At 36.4% G+C, this 20,929-nt stretch overlaps 1 protein-coding gene across 1 annotated transcript in view; it reads left to right on the plus strand.

The window, feature by feature from the left end:
* The window catches only part of ARHGAP15 (Rho GTPase activating protein 15), a gene marked incomplete at its 3' end in the record, with an annotated part of 333,310 nt that overhangs the window by 181,641 nt on the left and 130,740 nt on the right, over positions 1-20,929 (plus strand). Inside the window, exon 9 of the mRNA XM_084289199.1 lies at positions 15,081-15,203. Coding sequence (XP_084145325.1) covers positions 15,081-15,203 — 123 coding nt within the window. The remainder of the gene's footprint in view (positions 1-15,080; positions 15,204-20,929) is intronic.

Here is a 20,929-nt window from a genome sequence, read left to right on the forward strand (position 1 = left end):
ATTTCTTCTTGTTGGCAAAGAAGAGAGTGGCACCATATTTTTTTTCTTAACAAAACAGACTCCTACGTGTGCACTCAAGATAAATTTGATATGGGGGCATTTAGAGACTGGAGAATCATGATTACTCTAAGTTTCTTCCTGCTGAACTACACACACTGACTCACTGTTTAAGAAAGCTGCATTTTGGAAAAATGTGTAGGGGTTGATTCAAACAGACAATTGCTTCAGAAAAAGCAATCACAAGGAAATCATGATCAGCACATCAGCATTTTAGGCATTGGGAGTTGAACAGTTTGGCCTCTTCCATGTTCTGCTGTTAGGGTCAGCTCCTGTGATATGTGAGTGAAAATGTTCACGCTGGCTCTTACCATTTTTAAGCCCAACTGCCCAAAATCGCATTGGTTTGGTGCTGTCTCCTAGTTCCTTACTAAGTGTTCACATTGTTAAGTAGTTAGGTGTATGTTGTGCTACATACCATGAATTTTGTTTGAGACAACATACAATACATATACAGTTACATCAGCCAGACACACCATCACCTGTGTCATCAAGAATATCTCCATTATTTTACATCTCTGTATTTCACCTCCACAGGAAGAGAATGTAGCCTGATATCTGGATACAGCTAAATAGATGCAGGCATTTACACTGTAATAGGAAATATTTTAGACCACTTTCTTTGGAGACAGCAAGCAAGAGGGACTGTTGAGCTTTGCTCCTTGGGAAAGAAGAGTCAGCACAGCTTTGTTCACTCCCCTGAGCCTAATGCTGATACCTCTCATAGGAATTATTGAAATGACTATCCTGCTTGCAAGTTTGTAGCCAGAAAAATGATTGTCAGACTACATTGTATTCTGAGGTTTCACTGCTATTTATAACTAATCCAGATGCAATCCTCATGGTACTTTGGGAGGAATGTGACAGAATAAGGAGGTTTTTAGGTTATAAAAGTCTAAATTAAGCTCAATTAGAAAGACCATAAATCAGGCTCTAGATAGGATTACTTACTGCCCAGACTCACCTTTTTCCCAATGGAGAAATCATTTCAATGTTTGTACCTTACAGGTTGGAGGATGTATTTCATTTAATTTATGACCTCTAATCCCAAATATTTAAACATGAATGTAATGGATGGAACCACGTTATTGTCTCCTGGATTGAGTGTATTAAAGCTTTAGCAATGAATGTGCTTGGTAGGATCTCCTATTTGTTCCACCAGCTGCCCGCTGACGTGCCAGACAAACAGGTTGAGGACAAGCACACTAGAGGTGTGTGTACTTGGAGAGCTTAAAGCTTCCACTGGTATTAAATATTTTTCTAATCCTTTCCACTTTAAAAGGAGGATTTCTTTATAACCAGTGCTACTTTTTAACCAGAGAATCTTCCACAGGTAATGGAGTCCGTATGATAAAAGAGCCCATTTGCTGTACCAGTAGGTGTGATATATATCCTTATGTAAGGGATGAGAGAGCTTCCTAATTAAGGGCAAGCTCCTGCGTAGGCGCACAAGACCAGTTTGTAAGAAGCTGTAGGCACATGCAGTTCTGCAGCAAAGTCTGCTTGTCCCATGACACAGAGCTGCTGCAATTGTACCACTGAAAGACAAAGGGTTAAATACGATATTGTTTCTCAATTAAGTAAAAGGCTCCAACTAGTTGGCTTTAAATATTGGCAGTGAAGAGAACACTATGACATATGAGCAGCTCCCCTCACCACCAAGAATATTTGGCTCCATTTAATTAATTCCATTGGCCATTGTCTTAAGAGTGCCCAGGATTCACCCGAGAGGAATTCACTTGCGTTACTATTATTGAAAAGTGTAACATGGCATTATCTGCCTCAGACAGACTTTTTGTAGCATTGAATCAATTCCCCTGTTCTTGAAAACAACTACTTCATTTGATTCCTTTCATAATTAATGAAATTCAGTAGTAATGCTTTTGCCCCTCTGCTCATGCTGGAAGGATGTTCCAAAATTTCAGTGTTTTCAAGCTGAAAACATTCTTCTAATTTTTATCCTAAAAGGACTTATGGTAGGATCGTGTTCTCATGTCAGCATTTAGCTATCTCTTTATTTTCAGCAGTTCTGTTCCTTCTCAAGTTCACCATCCCAAATAGAGTTACAGACAGCAGTCATAGTCTTTCTACTGTTTGTTTTGTTAACTGAGCCAGCCAAGATTTGTGGTCATCTTTCCTATGAAAGGGTGCTGCCTCTTTTTCATGATCTCCAACAGCCCTTTTCTGAATCTGCCCCTGTATCAATTCATATATCTTGCATATGGGTGTTCAAGATGAGGTCATCTCACAGCCATGTGAAATAGAATTCTCTCTTTTGTATGAAAATGGCTCTCCTGATACATCTCAAGATTGCTTTTGCCTGTTTCATGGCCACTTTTTTTTTTTTTTGAGATAAAAAGTAAACACCTAGAACACAAGACATGAACATCATCATGAACTTCTAGAAGACACCTTGTCCAGAACATAAAAATAGTTTCTCTGCTAGAGTATGTCTGTGTGTGTAAAGCTTTATAAGTCATATGTGTTATAACTGCACATTGATTGCATGTTTTATAATCACTTTTGCTGAAGAATGAAGACCCAGAGCCTAAGGGAGGGTGGCCAGATGTTTGGAAGGCAGAAAAGAAAAGCAGGCAGATGAAGATCTGATAATTTGCCATTTAGTAGACTTTGATATAGAAAAATGTAGCTCAGAGTCAGTCAACCTTTAGCTTGTTGGTTGTCTCTAATAAACTGCTTCATTCAGAGCACAGGGACATGCGACTTGCATCCACATCTCTCCATACTAGCTTCTTCTAGGACAGATTGGATGTGTCCTTATCAGATAAAGCTTTCCCTCACATCTTCTCTGGTCGCCCTGTGATGCCTGGTGATGCCTGATGTCTGTAACGTGTGTGTCTGATATAAATTAATGATTATATGCATCCAACCAGCCTGGTGTTTTTAAAATGTTGAGTTTGATATGCAGATGTTTAATATCGCACTTGGTGGTAAAATGTCTTCTGGGACAGGTGGTAAAGGGCAGAATAGGGCAGAGGGAAACAACTGTGGTACTGCCTTGTCCATAATACCTTCTGGGAGGAGTCTCTGGAGGAAACTGGCTGCTGAACATCAGTCAGATTTTGTCTCGGGAAAAGCTATCTGGAAGGGCCAGAAAGTTGGCTCAAAATTAAGTAGTATAGGATTCACCCGAGAGGTCACTCTTTGACAGTCTTTTAACTGGGCTGTGGATACATTTATTTAAATCAAAATCTGTCTCATTGTGATGGTTTCCAACAACTTAAGAAGTTTTGCTCCTTCAAAAATATGTTTTGTGTATTTTTTTGTGTGTGGAAATATATGTATATTTGTCTTTCTTGTCCATGTAAAATTAACTATGATGATTTTAAGTTGCTATAATGCTTCTGCTTTCTCTCTTCATATGAAGGTATTTCAGTTCACATGTATCTGAATGAAAATCAGAAGACAGCACTAAAAAATAATGGAAAAAAATAAAAATACTGTAATATTTAGTTGTTTTACAGTGGTATGTGAAGATCATTGAGAATGATGATCAAGGGTAGTACTGGAATTAAGGGACAATTGCACAGAGGGATACTTCATTTATTGTTATAACAATGTAAGTTACACATTAGTCATTTCTGAACTGAGAATTTTAGTTTTGCTTAAAAAAATCTTCCTGCTAGATTTCATATTTTAGGCATCTGATAGTTTGAATTTGGGGTTCAATAATGAGAAAAGTAAATTTGTCTGTTAAACTGCCAAAGTGGCTTGGGGTAGAGAGACATAAAAAGGTGAAGGACAGGCTTAAGTAAAGAGGAGTCAAAGTGATGACATGAGGGAAGGGAAAGAAAATGAAAGGATACCAAAGCACCATTGGTTGGCTGTGTTATTTGTCAAAATTTTACTTTCCTTTGGGATACTGTAGTAGACATGGTGTGCTGCATGAGAAACAGTGCCAGGCAAGACACAGCAATGGTCTCCTCTCAGCTGATAAATTTTTTTAAAAATCCATTTGAAACTGGTGAATGTGAGGATGGAGAGGGTCCATTAGAGTGATACTTTATGTTATTAATGGCTAGCAAGTGAAAATTTTCTTTGAAAACAAGAAACATTTGAACATGTTCTTTTATTTGGCAAGTATTAGTCCAGAAAACTAAGTTAGCAGAATTTACCTTTTTCAAACAGTTGTGTACTTGGAATTCATCTTTGCTGTTCAAGTTACAGGTCATTACAGTAATAAAGTTTTCTTATTCCATGACAGAATATTCATAATGCCTTTAAAAAATTCAGCTAGATAATGGTCCACAGGATCTGGACAGCAAGACTTCAAAAGGCAGAGTCCTCTGATCTCCAGTTTCCTTATTCATTCTAAGCTTGGAAGGTTTCATCTATCAAGCACAGATTAAATTTTATTAGTTGATAGTCTAATTGCATTTGTATTATCTTTTCCCTTAATATTATTTTCTTTTCTCTGTGTTGGATTTCATCCAAATATTACTATTTCCATGAAACAGTTTTCTGAAAATGTTTTGCTTTTGCTTTGATGCTTAACTGCTTACCACGTGAGTGCCACTATAAGGTGCTGGTTCCTGATAATAGCATTTTCCTTCTGTAAGGAGAAGTTTCCACAATCTTCTGTACTTTACTTACATTTGATAGAGCTCTTTGGTTGAGGCTTTTCATGGACAAGATAAGGTTTGGTTAAACATCTGAACTTTTGAATGTTTATCTGAACTAGATTCGACCTCTAAATTTGTCCATCATTAGTTATTTTGCTTTTCTTTTTAGAGACTAAATTATGCTATTAAATATGTTCTAAAGTAGGTTAAGTCCCTGTGCAGTTTGTCAGCTGGAACATTAATTTTAAAGCTAAAACAGTCTTTTAGTGTATCTTTTCAACATTTTGTCTGAGTTTTAACCGTGGCTAGTCAAAGCAAGGGTCAGTGCACCCATGCAAACCCCACATGTAGTTGATCGAAGTGTCTCAAAGTTGTTGTGATGACTGGCCTGATTTTATTTCAGGAAAAGATTGTGATATATAGCAATCATGTGCCTGCCCAGACAAATGTTCCAGTGCAGCTGTTCTGAAGACTGGATGAAGTACTAAATGTCACTGGATGCCCTGCAGCATCTCTGGAGTTCTCTTCTCTGATCACCTACACAAGGGTCAGGCAGACATGGGGTCCCAGCTACCTGCTGTAGCAAACCCATTGCAGGAGCAGTGTAGGAGATTTTCATTTCTGGGCTCCCAGTCACACATGCCTTTGTTTTTTTATGCAGATCATAAAGCTCCTCTAATGGAGGATCTTTCCCATCACCTCCCTGTGCAGCTCTGACACTAGCCTGTAAGCCAAAGCAAGGAGCTGTAGCTGCTGAAAAGTTTGAAAATCAGTTGTGTTTTAATACATAGAAATAATACATCTGGATACATAAAATGAAGTTAATGGCAGTGAAGTTCACTCTGTCCGAGCTTTACATTTATGTTCATATAGATGTAGGAGATTCCTACCAGTACTTTCACTTAAGGTAAGAAATAAAAAAGATTCTTATATTCATTGAATTCTTCTGTTTTAAAAAATGAGCTCGTGGTTGATCCTTTGTTCTGCTATACTTACTCTAATGATTTAATTGAGGTAGAGATAATTTGATAAAGTAGAGTGCATGTATAAACAGAGTACGGCAAATGGATTTCAGATCCTTGACTAGATATTCTTTGATTACTTTAAAGATAATATGTGTGCCTTTCTCCTTCATAAAATATCACATCTACAGTCAATGGAAAATACTAAACTTGCTTTATTAGAAGAAAAAAAGTATACTGGAACTTGAGGTTTGAAACAGCAAATGTAGAAATGACTGTTGCTCCCACCTTCATTGGAAATAAACAATTTTAACATGTTGGTTTTCATACCCTATACACTGTAAGTTATCTCTATCCTTTATTGCGTGAGAAGCAATAGAAGTTCATCGTGGATCAAAAATATATGGTTATGAATATAATTAAAGGCTGAGTTCAGTGGGAATACAATTAAATTTAAAAATATTTATTCTTTAAAACGTAGAAGTATGAAATAAAATTGATAAGAGTCTCAATAAAATGGAAATTCTTTGGTATCTCTTTCTGGAAAGATCCTATAAGATCAGATCTGAAAAAAAAAAAGATACAACAAGGTATCCAAGTTCATTTCTAAATTTAAATATATGAATCATCTGTACAAATCTTAACAAGGGTGGTATAAATACAGCAATGCCAAGTCTCCCTTGTTCTCTACAGATAATTAGTTTGTTTTCCAAAGCATAAGGCAGAATTATATGTAGGTTTTGAAGTTAAAAGTGCACACATGTCTGGCAGTACCCAGCCACTCAGAAGGGTTTTCTTTTGGCATAACAGTCTCTCTGGTGCTCCTTGTAAAGAAAGGAACTCTGTAACATACTTGTCCTTTTGTCTGAGCAATTTAATGCAAATTATGACTATTCACATTATGTGCAAAAGGTTGAAAAGTGTTTGTTTAATTTTTTTTTTTTATTTGTACTAACTCAGTCGGGAGGTAAGCTTAAAGACTTGAAAGTTACTGATGTATTCCACAAGAGAAGAAAACAAACAGAACTTTGTATTCAAAAAAAAAAAAAAAAAAAGTTGAAAATGCATTGGTTGTTGTAAATTACTGGTTCAACTTGATCTGGAAATAATCTCTAGTTCCTTGCTCTATCTTCCTCAACCTTTAATTGCATGTTTGTTTTCTTTTAGGAAGTCTGCTTAAATAATATTTTGATAGCATGTATGTCGACTTCAATAGTCTTTAAATCAAACAAATCAAATACTACCAAATACTACTTTTTTTTCTTTTTCTTTTTCTCTGAAACTATTGCACTTTATATGAGTTGGATGAGATTCTATGGCTGAAAACACTGGAAATCAGGTAGTGAAGTGCAGAGCTGCTATTCAAGTCCTATATGTATAACCACCTGAGTTATTGAATATTTCCCTAGGAAATTAGCAAATTCCCTTTCCTGAGAAAGGTAAGAAGTACACCAAATACAAAAGGCTTCTCCCTTGCCCTTCTGACCTTTGCCCATATTTTTCTGTGGCCAGATAACTCTTTACCTGAAGAGATACAGAAAGTGGCTACCAAAGGAGGCTCAAGACCAGACATGTCCATAGTGGTCTGTGCTCCTACCAAACTGTGCTCCCTGTGCAAACTGACTGTGTCTAGTCCTAATCCCTGGTACAGGCTCATCGAGAGCGTTTTCCCCTCCCCACGCATGCTGTACTCTCTCTTCCTAGAGTCCCAGCAGCCTGATTTTGTGTGTTGCAGCATCTTTCATCCAAGTCCCACATGTTTTACATTAGATGAACATAAACTGGTCATACTGTATGAATAAAGCAAACTCATTGATTTCTGGCGTTGTGGTTTTTATATTCAAGTAAGTGCGGATAATAGCATTTCTAATATTGTGACAATGCTAAAAAAAAAATGTGAAAAGAAAGGATTGGCATGTCCTGGGTGATCTAGTCCAGTCCCTCCTATCACAAGGTGCCACGCTCTGTGTCCTCTTTCATAAATTTATTAAACTTCATCTTAAATTCTTTTAGTTTTATTTGCTACCATGGCTTCTTTGAAAGGGTGTTTTAGAAATTCATATTATGGCCAGTTCATACTCATTTATTCTTGTGCCAACATTGTTCTTCAGTTTAAACAGCTCTTCTCCCTCCCTGCTGTCCTGTTTTCATCTCCTGCTCCTTTTCCTACCCCCACGAACATATTTGGAGAGAACAATCACAGCCTTTCTCAGCCGTTTTCTAGCTGGCCAAGCTTGCCAAGATCCCTGTCCACTTCCAGGAGCTAAGCAGCCTCTTCTCCTGGTGGTTCCCACAGCATTGCCTACACCTTGTCTGCCTTGAATTCAACTTGTGCACATCAGTCTCTGAGGTTGCACCCATGTAGAGGTTCATCAATGCCTCGAGCAGCAAGTTTGTACTTTCTCCTCTCCCCCTGGCTTTATTTATGCTTGCTTTTCATAAATAGCTCAGTGAACTTATGACCAATTAATCCACCCAGGTATCTCACTTACTTTCATGTTTCCAACCGCCGAGTTTTCAGTTTGTAGCAGAAATATTTTGTATTAATCCCTCTGTGACAGTGCATTTGGTAGTATTAGGTCTAATCAGTTTCTCCAGCTTCCAGTCTCAAAGTCACTAAAATTTTGTATCATGTCCTGATTTGTGTCTGAGCTGATGATGCTTCCCAGCTGTGAGTCACCAACAAGTACTTTTGAATGCTCCCACTTTTTATGTTGAAGTCATTAATGAAAACACAAAGATCGGTTCCAAGAATATTTAAGGGCTTGCACTGGTAACTTTCTTTTGATACAGTAGGTCTTCTTTCAACAAAGCTCATTTTAATACCTTATTTAGTCACTTCACAGTTACTGTTTCAGTTCTCTCCATCTTCTCTAGTTTAACTGATAGTTTCCCATTTGGCATCATATCAGATGTACAACTGGAGTTCAGATAGATTTGGCCTATTGCATTTCCCTTTTATTAAAACAAAAAAACAACAAAAAAAATATTAAAGAATGATATCAAGTTAGTCTGGTATGATCTTCCTTTAAAAATCCAAGACATACTCAGACATATTACCTTACTTTTCTAAATATTTAGCTACAAATGCCGTTAAGAAAATCTGCAGGGGGAGTGCCATTTTGTTTCACCATGTAAGTGTGCAATGATATTTTTATACACACTATTCATTTATTTCCATTTATTATTAGTGAGAGACAAAATTTTTTAAAAGTTTATATGCATCAGCACATGACGCAAAATATGAGTTATACAGTCATTTTATTGAATCTTTACTGCTAATGCACACAAATTTCACAAAGTATAATGACAATACTGAGCACTTAAGTTGTTCGGCGGTCATATTACAGCAAAATTATTTGCACTATATAATCACTGTTTTCCTTTTCGTATTGTTTATTTCTGAGCATGCTTCATAAACATTTGCAAATGCAGATATAGTTGCTGTGGCAAATATCTGTTTTAAGACCATAAACTTGAATTACCCCAGGTCCTTTGGTGCCCATGAAAACAAAATCTTCCTAGCATCTCCTGGCCAATGATACCCAGTCTGTCATCTGATGCTGCAGTTCTCAAGTCTAAGCTCTGTAGTCACAAAACCTGTAATTTGAAAGCTTATCATAAACATAGGGATTGGGGGTAACGCCTGATTTCTGTATTTTCCCCACCAGTCATTTGTGTAATGCCTCCAAGCAAACTATGCTTTTGTCTTTCATTTTGCTCTTTTGCAAAAAAGATACAATAATTATAGTGTGGGGATAACTCGTGAGACCTGCCCGGGAACTTCCCAAAGGAATAAAATAGGATGACTGACAAAAGTCTTTAGCTCAATAAAGTAGGTGTAGTGAATTCATTATCCCTAGTGAACAGGCTTTATCGACTCCATCTCAGAAGATCACAAAAAAAAGGAAGGAGGCAGTGACTTGGTTTTATCAGCATCAAAACTTTGGTGCTGGCTGAAACACTGACCACTTATACAGATGATAATGCATGCTGCTCATCCCCTAAAGGACTACAAGTAGTTTTACCTCAGCTGCAGGCCAAGAAAATATGAAAATGACATTGAATTCTGAGTTCCAATGAAGTCCAATAAAAGTTAAAGTCATGAGTCATTATATATTTTTAAGTTACAATGTCTCCTGGAATGTAGGCATAGTCATACGCCTCTGCATGTTACTTGTGTATTTCTTGGGAAGGATGAGACATTCTTAGCAATTAAACATTCCTATTCCTTGAAATTAGTTAATGAATTAAGTATTTTATTTTATTTTATTTTATTTTATTTTATTATTTTATTTTATTTTTTTTTTTCACATGTGATGTTACTCCTGTTAGACTGGCACTTTCATTATCCAAAACTGAAGAGACCTATTTACTTCTACCTCCATCCAGCCATCTCAGCTTTGATTCAGTCCTGCAAGATGCTGATGAGGACTCTGGACATAAGTCTGTAAAATGTTTTAAAAATAATTAGTTCAAGATATGTGAGATCACAGCTAAACCCATGGATCTTTTCTTGTGTTTTAAGATAGTTGCATCTAGGTTTTTGATCAGTGTATTCTGGATTTTGAATGATCAAGCTTGTCCCTTTTATTATTCCTTGTAAAAAGAGTTATTAAATTGTAACCATGGGTGTTGTTATGGTACAAGTCATCTCTATTTCTAAGAACTTCCTGAGGCTTTGAAGTCCTCAAGAGTGTTAAAAAAAAAAAAAAAAAAAAACCTGTGCTCAGTCCAGACTAGTTGTTCTGTTTTTATCTGGAGAACAAGACTAGTGGAAGAGAAGAAACTAATGTGAAGCTATTTGAATTTCTTAATGCCTTACCCATTCCCACTGCTGCTCTTCAATCTGTACGAGTCCTTTCCAAATGAATTACATACAATAATTTTGGGTGTTATAATAAACAGACAGACACCATAATAATGTATTTCAGTTAGGAAGAGGTACTTGAGAGAAATTGGTTTTGCTATACACATGATGTGAGACAATCAATAGTGCTTTAGTCTGACAAGCACTGTCAATATCCATTGTCACAGTTCAGAAAGTCATTAATGGATAGTTCTTCAAAAACCAATGCTTTCAACACATGTTAGAAGTGTTCAGATATACTGTACCTGGCAGGAATTAATCATAGGTAAACCCTCGGGATTTAGTATAAATGTTTTGTAAATTAAGAGTGAAATAAAAGTCGTTGGAAGGAGTGTGAGATCATGTTACATGGAGTTAGGAAACCTTGCCAATGAAATATGTTGCTGTTTAGGACATATTAAAACATTTTACTTTCTGCCTAGAATGTCACACCCAGGAAAAACAGTCTGCTAGAAATATATTGTCTAGGTACATGATTTGTGTTTTATTTTCTCTACTAAATTCACAGAAAGTAATCTCTTTAAAATTTTGATCCTTGCCCTGAAAGGGTTATAGTCTCGCCTGGTTCTTTTAGTTGTGCCCATGCCAAAATCATAGAGAAAGGCCTTCACAACTTCACCTTGCAAATACTTTAATATTTTTATTATCACTGCATCATACAGACAATGTAGTGCATTCAAATCAGGCTCACATTTTGTCTGTACATCACAAAACTTTCATTGACTCTGATGGTGCTATTTTTGCAGAATGGTGTGAGGCATAGGGCAATGCATTAATTCCTTCCTTTCTCCTGTGTTCTTGTGTAAAAGCTGCATATATTTTTAGGATTTTTTTGCTGTTGAATAAGTGTTCAGGGGATTTATATAGGGCTCCCCAAAAGACAGGTTAGTTATTATCTTGATTTAGGTGTGTTTTTTTTTTTTTTTTTTTTTCCTTTTTTTTTTTTTCCTTTTTCCAGAGAATTTAGCCTCTAGTTATCCTTCCTAATTCAGCCAGTTTTCTTACGATGGTATTTAACACCAAGAGGCACAAATACGTTATTTCTTTTATTGCCTAATGCTCTATTTATACTATTTTCTTTTTGTACCTGTTCTGTAGGACACTTCACAAATGTGATAAGCTGTTGTGATTTAATATACCATAAAATATGGTATATTATAGCAGATAGCAAATTGCCTGAGGAAAATAACTTGCTTTTTGTTTTCATTTGTCTATTAATACCTCTGGAATAAATAAACACTTAAAGTGACCAAAGAAATCAGAAATGGTTTGTTTGTTTATTTGTTTGTTTTACATCTGAAGGGTCCTAGCTAATTCCCAGCCAAATGTGAAAGCCAGCCTATGCTCATATTATGTTTTTTGCTGGTGGGTTTAAGTGTCCTGTACCTATTTCCAACAGGAGAGTTAGCATAATATTGAACTTGCAGTTGGGTTCCTACCTACATGTACTGTAAAAATGCCCTGGCCCAGCAAGAACGTGTTTTCTTTTTCTGTCTCAAAAGTTATTAGTAAGATATAAAAAAATACTTAAGTGAAGAGTCTGTGTAAAGGGACAGGAATTATGCTTCTGTTCTATGTTGATTTTGAGGCACTTATGTGGCTCTGTCAAAGTGAATAGCTTCAGAATTGAGGATATGAGTTCATTCAGTACAATCAATCAAATGGCACACCTATGTAGTTTATGCCAGGGGATTTGAGAACAAGCAGTAGATTTATTTCCTATCATTTTGTACTTAGGTCCTTAAGTGTCCTGTCTTTCTTCTGCGTGGAACTGCTTTACACTTTTTTTATGTTGTCTGAAGTTTGCCAGCTCACTTTCAGGGAAGACTCATGGCCAAATACAGAACTTGAAAATTTTAAAGGAAGGTACTACTATATATATATATATTTGTATGTATATATATTATATATAATTATTATTATGTTTTTTCAGTTTTATAACAGAACATGTTTTTGTCTCTTGGAAGTAACATTTGGTGCTCTTTTTATTTCTAAATATAATAGCAAAGTCATTTTAATGTGGGGATATCGCGAGAAGAATGGTTTGGCAAGAAAAAGGCTATTTGTAAATGAGATCCCAACATGAATATTTCTGGCTAAGCTTGGTTTTGGAACATGCTATCTAAACCCTTGAATTTCTGGGAGGTTTGGAGTTTCCCTCTGGTGACTCACATGTTTAATAGAATAAGAAAATCATCAGAATCAGCTTTGCTGCTGTTTTTAGCTATGTGCTATACAATACAACATATAACATACAAAAGCATCCATGACAATAATTATTCCTATATCTAGACATGTTTTTAACACCATAATTCCTGTTTTAGGTATAAAACTTCCATCTGGGTTAATTCATCTTTCTAAGCAGGAGGATCTTTACCCTGCTATCAAACCATAGATTCCTCCACCCTACCATTCACAGTGTGATCATGTTTACTTCAGTTAAAATATCTTAACAAATTTGGCGTATAATTAGAGCTAAGAATGTAGTTCAAGTGGGCATAAAGTTTTTCAGAGTCCTGCAGAATGGGAAATGTGGCAGGCCTCTTAACTGAGTTAAGAGATATTTTCAGTCCTGCATCATTTGGAACTGGGAAGCTTCACACTGGAAGTCAGGAAAAAGCAAACCTACATGTGAATTGATATGGACAGAATGACCCAAAGCAACAAGAGAGTCCCAAAACTAAATACAATTCACTTCACTGTTTCAAAGTACCATTAAGATGCAGAATTAGAAACATCCATTTGTTGTTCTTTTTATAGCACAGCCAAGTGACTTGGAATTTTAGCTTGTCTCTGCCAAGGATTGCTCAATTTTGAACAAAAAGTCCTCAACTATAATGTTAAAAAAGCACCAGCCATCAATTGAATGCTAATCTTTATATTCTATGATATATCACTCCAAGAATGCTACCATTAAAAAATGTGAATTCTATTTTTCATAAGTGATGGATTATTGTACCAAGCTGTGTATTTTCCAGTAAAGTGTCCTTTTATTTGTCCTGTGTGATTACTAGTTTGTGGAAGTATGTGTGGGGTCATTTTAGTGCTGTGGGAAAATGGAGCACTCTTCTGTTAAAATCAGTAGTGAAATCAGAAGCAAACTATGCTCTGATCATCATAGGCATGTGTTTAAATATTGCTTTCCTTAATTGGCTATGTTCTATTTACTTAAAATGAACAATTTGGCAAGTTTTTCTCCCTTGACAACAGCAAAGCGTAAACCATTTTATAAGTTTGGCTGTTAAAATCAGATTTGTAATGTAAACCACAATATTCCAGGGCTGTTACTGTTGCTTAACCAGTTATTTTAGCTTGCCATTGTTTTATAATTGTGCACCTTTAAACATTCTGGCTCTGTTTATACCTTATGCAAAACTTCGTGCTATAAAATAGCCCAATAATTTTGATCATAATTTGCTTTTTGAAAATCTCTTCCCCTGGATCCTCTACACAAAGATCACTGCATTATAGGAGATATTCATTCTGGGTAGGGGAGATGGAGGAGTATCTCTGCAGCTGCATTATCAAGGACACTACTTGGAAGTTCAACAGAAGAGACAATGGATCAACACTTGCAAGATCAGCTTGTGGAGAATACTCAGCTTTGGTGGATTTTTAATTAATTAATTTTCAAGAGAAAATGGAAAGCTATTCTCCCCTCTCTCGCATGGAGGTCCTTGCCAAGGGAAGCCGTACAGCTCTGGCTACCCCGTTGTCCTGCTTGGCACTGGGGCAAGAGAGCCCAGGACTAGGTTAGCTAGTCAAGGGTGCTGAGGCTCAGGTGGTTTGCCACAAATCTAAAAATCTGCTTCTTCAGGGAAGCATATGGCGTCTCAGTTTCCTCTGGAGCATCCAGCCTTGAGTTTCTCCTTGCTACTAACACAGCCTATTTTCTTAGCTGTGATGGTGCCCTGTAAGCACCTCAGCACAGAAGAAGTTAAATTTATGCCTTTGAAATTTCCTCTAGGGGATTTTCTGCAGCTGGGTTCTATGTCTTTTTTGACACAGAGCAGGAATAAATTGAGCTCAAAATGTTTCTCAGTTTGGTAAATGCCTAAATATAATAAAATATAATCATTAGGACGGGAATACTTTTCTTTCCATAAATTAATGCATCTTGCACACATTTCATGGCATGCAGCCATGTTTTCTATAACTGCATTAAATATATATATAACGCTTAATCCATCTTGGCAAGAGAACTCAGTCCTTCACTAGTGGTGTAACCATCCGTCCTCTTTCATAGCGAGCAGTATATAGCTAATAGTGCATAGCGCACTTCGAGTCTGGACTTTTAGTTGAAAAATCATCCATGTGAAACTTGTGGGATTCCAGAACGTTTCATGAGTAAACTGGTAGCCATCCAAATACTTATAGGCAATAAATAATACAACTTTGTGACTAACCAGCAGAGTGAACTCATCACGTTTATTCACAAAAGTATTAATCAGATGCTCTGTACTATCCAACCAGCTACACTCCTGACCTACTGCATGACTTTATTAGGGTGGTTTGGGCCATTGTTTTCCAAGAATATTTGAGCAAACTATTACTACTTAAAAAATAAAATAAAATTTCACTGAAGCTTTTTATTTTGTTTTCCTTTAGTTTTCAGATTGAACTACAGTGCTTCTGACTCAAATGACAGAAACCGAGTTAAGAGCAGATTAAAGAAGTTTATCTCTCGAAGACCCTCCTTGAAAACATTGCAAGAAAAGGGGCTCATCAAAGGTGTGTTCTCTTTTATACTTTTTGGAATAAAAAATAAAAATTGACGTATTAATTTTCCTCTTTCATCCTCAGTTAAAAACATATGTGCATTAGACAAATACTTCTTAGATATGGTTTTGTTGCTGTTTCTCGGAAAATTTAGACAGCTGAACTGTAAAGAAAAAAAAATCAGCATATGGTTCCCTGTACCTCTGTGCTAACTGACTGCTTCTTCAATTTTTTTTGCTTTCCTGTGCATGTGGTAGAAGCCCCTCCACTTAGTACAGTCACTCACCATGCACCATGCAAATCAACATGCTGCACCACTCCATTTCTTTTTAAGAAGAGAATGCTGATATAGTTTGGTATTTAAAATAAGCAATGGGAACTTCAGATGCTGTGCTGGCTAATTTGTTTTCTAGGGCAGGCTGGAAAACTTTCTGCTGTCTTCTCATTACTTTTCTAACTTGCCAACAAAATACATTTTTAACTATTTTAAATACATTTTAACTATTTTAAATATGTGCCAGTGAATAATAAATGCTTTGAAACTGTGATTTTTTCCTGTTCCATTTTCTTACTAAGTTGGTCAGACAACACTTTTATATATTTTTAAAAAATGGCTTCCTTGATAAAAAGTGTTTGCTAGATTATCCAAGAAGTATTTTCCTAAAAATCTGGTAGTTAACTTGAAGGCAGTAGCGTACTGACCACTAATAATCAAGTAAAGCCATGTTTTCAAATATTGTCTGGAATGATGCTTTAAAAATTTACGCACTCCCAAATTATTATGTGTGAAACCCACAACTGCACATGCAAATTGACTAGAAAAAGGCATTTTGCCAGCAGCCCCTGTCAGTCTCTGGAGTGTGAGCTTTCCAGTGGTGCGTCAAAAATGGCAAAGGGTGTTGCTAGTGTGTATTAAACTTGTCTGTCCTGAGCCAAGAGATTGACCTCGGCCAGCACAAGCTGAAGCAGCCACAAGAGTTAAACACCAGCTGGGCCCATGTCTGAAGAGAAAGAGGAGATTTTATGAATTAACTTTGTATGTTTTAGATACATGCAAAAATGCTCAACACGATGTTTCTTCCTCTAAGGAAGTCTTCAATATGTGAAACCATTATGTGCCTTAATGGTGGGCTTCTGCTTCTAGCATCCACAGGCACTTTAAAAAGTGTCATAGATACACACGTGTCTGTGAGTGTGTTCACAGTCTCACACACCAAACTTTCAGGATCTGTCCTTAAACATTCATAGTGTTTGATTTCAATACATAGAAGGGTTTCACCTCTTTGAAGTACCGTGTTGTTTTAGGGTGGGATTTTAATGCATCATATTAGTTTGTTTCAGTTATTACAGTAATAGAGTAGTAATTTATAGTCTTTTAATTTCTGGATTTAAGGGTGTTTTTTTTTAGTTTAATAAAGTGTGGCTGATGAATCTCCTGCGGTGTTACATACGGATCAGATGTGATCCCTGCTAACAAATCCAGATTCATTAGCATAACTCAAATCCATCCTCTAATATATCTCTCTAGGAAAGCCAGATGCATTTGGTTTTGGCTACACTTGCATTAAGCTCTCAATTCATAAACATAGCTTGATTCTACCTGGGATACTCTTCTACAGAAAAACAAGATGCATGATTTGTGGCACAGTAACTCAGAATTGGTACCCAGTACAATTTTATTACCAAACTAATGTTACCCTAAAGAAATATGTTAGTTATCTACCGTGCAGTTTCATTAGGATTAGGTTTTGGCCATGCAAATGAGGCAGGATTCGTTAACACGGCTTAATTCCAATCTACGGTAAGTCTATGTGAAATGCACATTTGATAAGGTTCCTTCATTGTCTTCACCAGAGTTTATCCCTTAATCTGTTAAAATGTTATGAAAATGCAGTTGCAGTGCTTATACATAGACCACTTTTAAATGTTAATTTTTAGGCTCACATTAGAATATTTTTAAATCACAAAATACAACCATCCAGATTAAAAATTAAGAGCCTGCCAAATTTTGTATTATAAAATGCATCTATTTATTTTTCTAAAGGTAAATGAACTGGTTGCAGAAACCTATCAAAACTATTTATTTGCTTGTTTCTTAGGGGAAAAAAATGTTAAGCAATTTTTACAAGAGCAAAATTCCTTCAGCTCTGAGAACACACGTACTAACTTTTATCCCATAGGGAAATGCTTCTGTCAGAATTGTAAATCCCTTAAAATAGGGGCTCATAATAAAAGTGTGTCTAAAGCCTTGCAGGACATCTTGGTACCGAATTTCTGACAAAGGACTGTTCTGTGTGCTAGTGAAGAATTGATATAAATATCTACGAAGCGTGTGGTGTTAATTACTCCAAAGCAGTGGCACTGTAGGTGCTGTGAAAACCTTCACTTTTCATCAAGTGCTATTCATATTTGCCAGGGGCACTATAAAGCTCTCAAATCTATATTGATTTTTTACATTGTATGTCACATTGGAACCAAAACTCCAATAAATTTAACACGTAAATTATAGTCATGAGTAAATACATTTTAAGGTGGTAAGTTCACTTAAACACAGTTCTGTGAGCTGTTAGTCACTGATGTGTATACACTTGGCCAGAAGACTCGACACATTTCTCTGCATTAACCAAATTTGGGAATACAGGCTTCAAAATTAAATAGCAGTTTGATCTCCTGGGGTACTTTGTTCTGCCAACAGTATTATCAGAAAATCTAGAAATTATGTGATTGTCATTTAACTCTTAAGAAAACTTTGTTCATGTAGAATGTAGGAAATATCTGTAGTAAAAAAAAAAAAGTATGTTTTTGTCAAATGGGAGGAATAAGGAATAGGAGGATGATAATCAAACAAGAGAATGCAACCAGGCTGTAAAAGTTAGTTGTATGGTAATCTGAGAATGAACTGCTGCTTTATATGACAAAAAGTTATTTTTGTCATTGCTGTCCCATTTGCTTTTTAGTGTTTTGCTTATGAGAAGCCTGAACGTGAAGCACACTGGCTCCACTTGTTGCAGTGGGCTGGTGCATGGGGATTTTCATGCTCTAGTGAGAAATCCCATGAAGATTGTCATCCCTCATAGTTACATCTCACTGCTACTTACACAAAATATCTTTGGAATAAAAGAATTTTGACTCATTTCTGTGTAACATATATGGGGGACTATATGCACAATTTGTTTGTGTATTTCCACACATGCATGCAAACCTAGAAGGAGCAAATAGGCATGTTTCAGGCCTGCCATTTTAACAGTGTTATTTCAAGAATAACTGTGTTCAAATTTATATGCTAGGGCAGTTCCTTGGAATTGAAATATTCTCAGAATTTACAGAATCTGCACTAATAAGCTAGAAAAATAATATATAAATCTTCTCTTTTAGAACTACTTTATAATTGAACTTTGATCTTTGTGTTTGAGCTTTGTCATGATTTAATATTGCCCCAAATGAATTGCCAACCTTCAACTTGATATTGCCCTGCTAACCTCCTGATTTCTGAGCCTCTCTAGTCTAGGAAAAAAAAAACAAAAAAAAACTTCCATGAAACTATGATTTTAAAGCTATGGTGGTTGTGTTGGCAATAGACTATTACAAAATTTTCTTTCAGCAAATGTTAAAAAGGAAAAGGAAAAGGAAAAGGAAAAGGAAAAGGAAAAGGAAAAGGAAAAGGAAGAGGCATGAGTAACAACATAAATGATGTTATGGGTAATGAGGAAAATGCAGCTGGCAAGATATCTAGTTTTTGTTGCTGTTGTTTTATTATTTCAAAGGGTAGATGCTGAAGGAACTTCATGGAACTTATTTTGTAAGTTAAGGCAAAAAACAAAATAGCATAAAAATTGGAATTGTTACAACTTTTTCAAGATGAATCTAAAAGCCGTTCAATTGCTGGTGAAAGAAACTAGCTGTGATTTGGCTTGATAGCCTATAGTACAAGGCTGAGCATATGTTGGTGGTTGTGCAGATAACAGCACAAAGATCACTAATTATTTTATTTCTAGACAAGGGAGAACATCCTAATTGTTTCACATGTCCCAATGGACTTTGGAGTAATTCAATGTAGTGAGTGTAATGTTCATGAGAAGTCTAAAGGTTTAAATTAAGTCTTATTTTTGGGTTTCTTTTGTAATTCTTCTGAATTATAAAGAAATTTAGCAACTGTTTTGGTGCCCATAATAACCTAGGGAAAGTTAGGAAATGTTTCCTTTGACTCGTGGGGACAGTAGGTCACAAGGATGTTTCTTTCTTTGACCACTACATGGACTTTCTGAAGTACATTTTCCAAACCCTCTCGATGGCCAAACACTGGACAAAGTGATGTTTCCATAGATGCTGCTCTAATCATGACACGATGGTCAGAAATCATTCAGATAATTTTAAAATATCTCATTTTCGAGACCTGCTTTGAAAAGGAGTACAGCATCCTCGCTCTCTTTGAATTCAAATGAACTTTTGTCTCCAGTAAAACACCATAATTTCTTAAAAGACACCAGTGTCTACAGTACTCTCTATTTTTCTGAGAATGTGAAACAAATCTGGTAGCTCATATGCCACTTAACAGTAACTGCTCACAAATGTAATTTTTTTTAATTGATGACCACCACAGATCAACATTATATAATAAATCTCCATGTTAAAAGGACTGGCAAGACTCCCAGCTAGCATAAATCAGGGGAGCTCCATTGACAACCTTGCTGACTTCAGTCAGCTGAGAATCTGGCCCACTTACTGTAAAAGCATTGTGGCATTATTTGGAGCCCCAGTCGGTGATGAGCATCACTTTAGTGTCTGACTTGGTATTTCAAGTCTACACATGGAGCAGCGAGAGGTAACCTTTCAGAATGTGGCACTTCCAGCCACCTTCCTTCCCTCTCCAGAAGAATTCTCTGCTGTGGTGCCTGGTGTTCTGTCTCCCTCCCTGCACATTCCTCTTATTTTGCCTTCTTTTTTTCCCCCTTTTTCCTGCCAATGTTCAAACATATCAAGAAGACAAACTTAGATGTTGATACAAAGCTCTTGGTAGCCCAGCAGTTCAAATCTAGATGTAGCAGAGTTAACTCCACGAGTATTCGCTCCTTGAAGGCAGTGAATTACTTTACATAGGTACAATTCATGCTTTTAAAAACTCGGACATGACACCATTATGCCCTCTTCTCTTGTGTCAGAATTTGAGCTGTTGCCTGAGAATTCAGGATGCTAGCGATTCACTTCCCTGTTTTTTTTTTTTTTTTTTTTTTTTTTAATGAAAAGTACTAGGATATGAATTCCTTCTCAGTGTGGCCACATCTCATCCCTATACACCAAAAACAGTTAAACAATGGCATTCTCAGTGAGGATGTGGCTTTTGTGATTTTGTTTTAATTGTTTCTTTTCCAGAAGTATTGTGTCCCATAGCCTGGATTTCTGCAGCTCAGGATTAGTGGCTTTGCTGCAGCCTGTGAAAGCTACTCAGAAAGAGCAGCTCTGTCAGACTCAGGGAGAACATGAAGCTCACCAGAACGAGCAATTCATTGCAGCTGTAATCATCATTTTATATTATACAACTTGCGAATGTCCATTCTCTCCTCTTCTGGTGTCTCATTTTATATCCATGTGCAAAGCTGTCACACACCCCACCATCTTAAATAGAAGGTTTAAAGCACAGATAGCAGGGATGTGTAATGTAAACCATACCACCAAACATATTATGAATATATTGCTCTTCTTAAAAATGCTTGTTGGTTTTTCATACTACAGTATTGACT

The sequence above is a fragment of the Netta rufina genome (assembly GCF_964035555.1).
Source record: "Netta rufina genome assembly, chromosome: 6".
Lineage (NCBI taxonomy): Eukaryota > Metazoa > Chordata > Aves > Anseriformes > Anatidae > Netta > Netta rufina.